Genomic DNA, 7,584 nt, shown 5'->3' on the forward strand with positions numbered 1-7,584 from the left:
ATAATTTATTCATACCGCAATGCATGATGGGAGCCATTAATGAGTTGTGATTGGTGGCAGCCGCTGCAACATGCTTTATTATTGTCACCATTGTTGAGATTCACAGGCTGATTATTGATGTCTGTGTTTTTAAGTAAATTAATTCGAAAGTCTTTTGATTAGAAAAATGTTTATTAAATATTATGGGTTATATGAAAAATTCTGAAAATCATATGCTGTAGAATTACAGAGCTGATATAATTGACAAGTTAAACCAAACTATCTCAATAAGTTTCATTCTTCAGATCACAGCATGATTATGTCAAAACATAACCAACACCACACTTTTCTTTGTTCATCTGACTGTTATAAATCAATAACAGCAGACAAACAAAATTTAAAGTAAACATATAAGGGTGAAGAGCCCAACTAAAGCAAACACTATTCTCCCTAATGGTAACTTACAATTAGTGATTTTCTCCTTCAGTGATTCTGCTTGTTAACATCAGGTGTCTTCAATAATGCTCAATCATCACTAAATTAATCACTTAATTATCTCATTAACTTTAACACTCTTGAGTGTTAATTTAACACTGGAGTTTTTGCTGTGTACTTTGGGTAAAGGTAAAACTTAAAATTTTGGTTTGACATTAATCAAAATTTATGGTTTTAACTAAATCATAAATACAATTTGAGAAAATCTAAAAAAATTAGCTGTAACAAATTACATCAATTTTTTTAAGTTAATCCAAAGTATCATTTTTTTCAGTGTAGCGATGAAATGTGTGTTTTGACGTCACTGCTACTGCAATACCTTCCAGTGTTTTACAAGCTAGGATAGTTGGTCTGCATATGCAAATTAAAGAAAAGTTATTCAAGCAAATATTTTCTCTGTTTCCTAAGAACATGTTCCTTGTCATTACTCGCCGTATGCAACAGATTAAATATAGATATTCCCAAGTTTGAAAACATTGTTACATGAGCATCTTTATGGACTGATGTAAAGTTGCTCTTAGTTTAATGTGTATGCCTTTAGTCTAATGTTGTCTGTTAAAACTCTTCCTCTGCTCGATCTGCACTAGTTGAGGTGTCATAAGCTCATGTGAAAGTATAAGGTGTTAATCACGTGTCACTCAGAGTGTAAAAATACCTATACAGGTTTTATCCTGATCATTTGTAGTGCTGTCACTGGTCACGGGTGTTGGTGAAACGGGTAAGAGCATGATTTTATAACTGTTCTGTCAAATATCTTAAGTGTGGGGGATTTATGGGAGATTGGTTGGGGCTAGTTGTCACAGGGCTGTGTCTCAGTAACTATATGGTTTAAAATCAAAAGTCCAATAGCACAATGTTTTCTCTAGCAGTGTTTTGTATTTTGGTGACAAATATGGGGCGCCGTTTGTAAAGCGTTCATAGACAAACACCTTAAAACTTTAATATTTTAACAACAAGTAACTGTATAATACAGGCTGACTATATGATGAAAGCTGCTGTCAATCAAAAGGAGACGGGGAAAGGCTTTAGACAGTTACGTACTCAAGCAGTGCAAAAATGATGGTTGCTGTCATTTTCTTGCAGAAATAAAAGTATTTCATTGATTTCTGTTTGACTTTAAGCTAAGAACTAGAGCGTATTTCTCTTTTAGTTCTCTGTTCAATCTCAAAATAGATGGTGCTCAATTTAAGAAAAGGAAGATGAGTTCACTGATGCTACATTAGGTAACCCACACACTTGTGCATGTGCATGCGCAGCTATAGTCAAGATACAGGGGGTTTATGTTGAGCTAGTGTCTTCATCTGTAGGTCCAAGAATAGGCTGAGGCTAGTGCTATTATTAGTTTAAAATAAACCAAAAACAAACACATGTTCTCTGAGCTTACAGACATTTCTCAGTAGATCAAAGTAGCATAAAGTCTGCTCTGGAACAGACACAGCGCACAAGTCCTCAGCCCAGTCTCTCTCCTCCCAGTTTCCCAGTGGCTTTTATCCGGTCTCTCCATGCCAATTACTGCAACAAGACACAGACTGAGCCTGGGTTCTCCCAAGGTTTTTTTTTCTCCATTGGGTCACCTGATGGAGTTTTTCGGTTCCTTGCCACTGTTGCCTTTGGCTTGCTCAGTTGGGGATATTCTGGGGATATCTAATTTGATTTTATCAATAAATTCCACTAGAAACAAACCTTGTTGTATTATTTTAATTTAATACTGTGAAGCTGCTTTGATACAATCTGTATTGTGAAAAGCGCTATACAAATATACTTGACTTGACTTGACAGATGTTTATCATTATGCATTTACTTACCTTGTCCAAATACCCACACTTGTGGTCTTGGCCACTTGAGAGCGTGTGCACGCGACAGAAAGCAAGTGCGTAATACTGTCCCATGACTTAAAAATGCCAAAGTGCAGTGCCCTTAATGCACACTAAACCCACACTATCCCGAATACCACTTTGGAGTATTCAAGGCTAAGTGTATCCCATCATGCATTATGTTCGGGAACTCATGTGCCCCGAAATCGTGAGATGTCAAGGAAAACCTACATGATGAAACTCATAACTGAGTATTTCTGCTGTGACTCCAGATGATGGAGGAGTTTATTTATGTGGAGTTTGGATCAATGGACACTCGTACAGTTACTCCGTTATTAATACTGTTCATCTGCACATCATGGGCGAGTAGAACAAACTATCAGCGTCATCTAGTAAGTTTCAGTATTTGCTAAATGTCACATTCAAACTGATGAAGACACTGATTCAGTCAGATATTTGTGATTGACAGCTAAAGTAGGATTAAGTGTGAACATCCTCAACACAAAACCAAGCCAAAATACATCTGTAAAGAATCATTTTCATGGAACGTATTGCTTTTATAAATATCTGCTCACTACAGAAGTCTCTGTTCAAATAACATGATTTATGATGTGTTGATGTATGTAATGTTTCATTGAAGGTCACTTATCCAGCATCATAAGACATTTGTGAAGTGTAATTTTAATGTTGATGATGACAGAAGATCATCAGGACAGAATGTGAATGTGTTTGTGTATCGTGATGAATCTCTGAAGAATCTCTGTCCGTGGTGATGAACACCTGAACTACTCTCTTCCACCAGCAGGAGATCAGACTCACAGTTTACTCTTGAAAATATGCTCAGCTGTTTTTCTCTGGCTGTTGACAGTGTTTTATGATTTATGGAGTGATGAAAAAGAGAAATCCCAAACACCCTATGTAAAAAAAAAAACTTTAATATGTCAAAATTAAACAAGAGCTCTAATGTTCAGATTTCTGTTTTAGAAATGCTCCTATAAAATACTCCATTTGCATATTTAAACATACCATTTCAGAAAACTTGTAATACAAAATAATCTTATTGTACTGTTATTAATCATGTCCTTTGTTCAATGTTTGTCCTTGGACTTTGTTATACTTCCTGTTTCCTGTTCTGTTGGCCATATTTGTAGTCCTCTTGTAGTTTTTCATGTTGGTTTCAGGTGTGTCGTTAGCTCGATTTCTTGTTAAACTTGTTAGCCCCTGTGTATATAAATGTTTGGCACTTATAGTTGCAATGTGAACCGCTGCTGTCAACTGAAGCACATGTGAAGCATTAGTTTCACTTCCCACTTTATTAATCTCTCTCTCTCTCAGGGGAAGTGGGCGTCTCTGTCACGTTCAGCTCTTCATGTTAAACATGTAACCAGGAAAGAAACACTCAAAACTCTTCTGAACACACATCGAGAGCTTCAGAAGAACTGAATCTACTAACAACAGAGAAGATCATTTAATAAGAGAGAAGAATGAAGATCATCTGGACTTTCACTCTGCTGATGATTCCTGGTAAGAATCTGAACTCAGAGTAAATCATGAAAAACAGCACAGAATTGATGAGGAGAGTCTTTAACTTCAGTTCAAGTTGTGGAATTTAAGAAGCAGTAGCCTAATTGAATTTAAATGCTGGTTTGTTGTAGGTGTCGTGAGCTCCACGAGTGTTACAGGATATTCAGGAGGAGTCGTCAACATCACATGCAGATATAAAAAAGGATCTACAGCAAATGCAAAGTATTTTTGTAAAGGAAAGAGGCCAGATAAACCAAAGTATGAGTGGTGCTCTGATCTCATCAGGACTAATGAATCAGATAAATTGGTTCAGAAGGATAGATTCTCTCTGTATGATGACACAAGTTCATCAGTCTTCACTGTGACCATCAGAGATCTGAGTAAAGGGGATTCTGGGACGTACCAGTGTGCAGTTGATAAAACTAGAGAAAAGGATTCCTACACTGAAGTGAAACTGGAGGTTTTAACAGGTGAGTAACTGAGACCCTCAAACCCATGATGATCTCCACAACATCACACATAATGACAGTAATAATAATGAACACCTCTAGATACTAATAGACCAGATAAAATGAAAAACCAAACTCTTCAAAATAATGGTTCCGCAAGTTTTTTCCCCCCAGGATTCCATGGATGTTGAAGGTTCTTTATGAAACCATAAATTACAATTAAGAACCTTTATTTTTTTTTGGAGTGCAGAGCAAACATGATATCTTTATCATTATAAAGTCAATTTAATGTCAATTAAAAATTTCCATGGACTCTTAGTTTGTATTATATTCAATTTGGTCCTTATTTCATTTCTTATGCTTATGTTCTGTTTCCCTTGGTTTCCATGGTTTTTGATTATTCCCACATCGGTTTTAGTTTTAGGTCATTATGTGTGTGTGTGTGATATATAGTTTGTTCCTTATAGCTTGTTTGATGAATCATTGTGTTAATAAAAACTGCTTGCACATTCATCCTCACCTCAACTTCATTCTCTACTGGACCGAACCGTGAGACTTATTAATCATTGTTTTGCTGATAACAGAAAGCATGTTTTCAGTAGTAAATAATGTCAGCACAACAGTTTATTCTGACTGTACTGCTAATCTGCAAATCAAATGCTTATTATAATATTTAAATGAACACAATCACAATTTATTATATTCATAATGCCATTTATTGCCAGCATTTGTTAGATTTTTGTTCACACATTTAAAAAAAAAGAATGTTGGTTGCCAGCAAGCCTGTAAATCATCAACTACAATAATACTGTAAAAACAGCAAATCAAGAGCAGCTGTGAAACAGTTCTTTACTGTAATCTACTAACTAATAATAGCATGCACTGAATTAAAAACTGTAAACTCGTTTAATTTGAGGAAACTGATTGTCAACTGCCATTTAATATTTATACTGTGTTAGTAATGTACATCAGTGAGTATATTAGTATTAGACATATTTAAGTCCACTAAAAAAAGAATGTTTCATAAAACGTCTATTTAACTCAAACCTGTTGCAGATTACTGTTAGTTAACAACCGCATGTGCTAAAGTCCTTAGCAAAGAGATCACAACATCAGCAACACTTTAAATCCTGCATACAGTTTCAAGACGCTCAGAAGTCGGCACTGTGTGGTTTTGTGTGTGAAACATATCTGATGGTTGAATAATGTGTGAAAGACATCAGCGTCTGTGAGAAAGGGGAAGTGAAGTATCTGTGAGTGGAGAAAGAAAGAAAACACTGTTTGTGACACTGAGTTTTCTGTGTTTTAGAGACTAACCATCACAGAACAACATCATCATCATCATGGTTTAATTCTCCAGCGATCACAACTGCGTCTCCTGTAACAGGTACAAACACACTCTGAAACACACTCATCTGTGTCTGTGGTTGAGATGGTGACTCTCTGGTGTTTTCAGGCTCTCCTCTGACGGTCAGTGTGTGTGTGGTTCTGCTTCTGATCATCACTGGACTCGTGTTAGTGACCGTGACTCTCGTCAGGAGGCGTCGCTCTCACAGTAAAACTCATTCTTCCATCTTTACTCTCTTTAAAAGGACTTTTTAAACTGATACATTTACATTCGTATAGACATTTTTATTTCCCCTTTTGTTCATACAATAACTCCAGCTGGCTACAACTAAAGATGAGCAAAATAGAGAAATATGAGAATGTGAAAAGATTTACCAAACAGTACAATGTTCTTGTCTTTGGCAGATCCGTCGTCCAAAAGATCTCAAGTCACACCAGGAAACACTGAAGAGGTTTGTAGAATTACTGTAAAAAAAAAAAAAAAAAAAAAGTTTAGTTCTGATCAATAATGAGAATGAATTATAATCAAGCGGCAACATTCTAATCTGAAAAATGAAGCCTACCCGGAATTTGCGAAAAACTGCAATACATCGAAAATTCGCTAGGGGCAGGTCTCAAAAGGGAGCAAATGTCCATAGTTAAAATGTCTGTTTTCACAGCATAAATTCATGTTTTTACAGGTTGGTCCCATGGACTTTTATTGTATTTTTCGATAGACTCCGGGTGCCTGACACCTGTGAGGGGGGTGATTTTTAGTTTCTAACTCGTTAGTTTAGATCGTATTTAGATATAAAATGTATGACAAATAAGGGCGTGATTAACAGCTGATAACGAGCATCGCCGAGTGGAATTCCTGAAATTTAACGTCTCGGCCATGATCTGACACAACACATCATACCACGGGCGCGGTTAGGATTTCCCAAGATTTTCCAAGATGGCGCCACCCATACCCCCCATAAACGGCCTCAAAACCGTTCTTCAGAAAGTCTATGGTTGACGTCACAGACGCTTTGTCCAGATTTTTTTCAGTCTATGATTATAATGCCTGATGATTGAAAGACTGAGGATCTCCAGAGCTGTGTTAAATATTCTAATCATTATTAAATACATAAATGTTTTGTCTCCCTTCAGGTTTCTCACGCTGGTTGTGATCACAAAGAGATTAACGACGCCCAGAGAGAATTACCCACAAGCCCCTCTGATTCCTCTGCTACAGTTGAGAAAGGCACTGGTGACTCTCAGCGCTGCATCACATCTGCTGAGGATCTGAATTACGCAGTGGTGAATTTCCACAAGGAATCTGACTGTCCTGACAGTGTCAGTATCAGGAATGATCAGGATTACAGTGAATACGCTACTCTCAATCATCTCACGACAGCAGATAAACTGATGCATTTACAGTAAATATACAGACTGATTCAAAAGGGTCTAATCCCTTATCTTATTTTCAATAAGACATCAACATCTAAACCTCTGTTAATTCTCAATAAGAACTTCTGTAGACATCTGAAAGAAATAAAGTGTCACGGTTCATGAATTCACTCTCTCTCGTCTCGTGAGTGTTTGTGTGTGGGCGTGGCCGCTGATCACCACTGATTAGCAGCGGCAGCTGTTACCACTTGTTTGTCCCTTTATATGTTCAGTAACTGGTGTCTCATATTGTCAGATCATTGTGGCTTCCCCGGTGTGTGTTCCCTGTTCCGTGCTCATCTCCTGGCTTCCTTGTTGTGGATTCTTCTTGTTCCTCTTCGTCTTCCTGGATTCCTACATTGCTTCACTGAGATCAACGATCACCATTCACCACCGCCTGTCGAAGTCCCTGCGTCACCTATCTTCATCTGTGTTTGTGTTTGCCTGACCTTGTTGTCTACATCAGCTAATAAAGCCTTTTACTTGCATCTTGCATCCAGTCTTCATTGTTCGTCACAGAACGATCTGACCACATCATGGATGCAGCGAGTTCAGTGAGTTGGGAC

The 7,584-nt window shown here is 37.3% G+C and overlaps 1 protein-coding gene across 1 annotated transcript; it reads left to right on the forward strand.

Moving 5' to 3' along the window:
• The first annotated feature begins 3,649 nt into the window (after window positions 1-3,649).
• On the forward strand, window positions 3,650-7,149 carry LOC311286107 (uncharacterized protein). Its single transcript, XM_084402145.1, has 6 exons — window positions 3,650-3,812; window positions 3,944-4,282; window positions 5,571-5,648; window positions 5,718-5,816; window positions 6,014-6,060; window positions 6,740-7,149. The coding sequence occupies exons 1-6, from the start codon at window positions 3,773-3,775 to the stop codon at window positions 7,010-7,012; spliced, it is 876 nt and encodes a 291-aa protein (XP_084258271.1). The 5' UTR covers window positions 3,650-3,772; the 3' UTR covers window positions 7,013-7,149.
• The last annotated feature ends 435 nt before the right edge of the window (window positions 7,150-7,584 follow it).

Source organism: Rutilus rutilus, assembly GCF_951802725.1.
Source record: "Rutilus rutilus genome assembly, chromosome: 2".
NCBI lineage: Eukaryota > Metazoa > Chordata > Actinopteri > Cypriniformes > Leuciscidae > Rutilus > Rutilus rutilus.

Excerpts from the sequence above, each read along its gene's own strand:
- LOC311286107 (XM_084402145.1), top strand. The coding sequence starts at position 3,773 with ATGAAGATCATCTGGACTTTCACTCTGCTGATGATTCCTG. Across the intron at positions 5,817-6,013 it reads CAGGAGGCGTCGCTCTCACA|ATCCGTCGTCCAAAAGATCT; the intron begins GTAAAACTCATT and ends TGTCTTTGGCAG. Across the intron at positions 6,061-6,739 it reads CACCAGGAAACACTGAAGAG|GTTTCTCACGCTGGTTGTGA; the intron begins GTTTGTAGAATT and ends GTCTCCCTTCAG.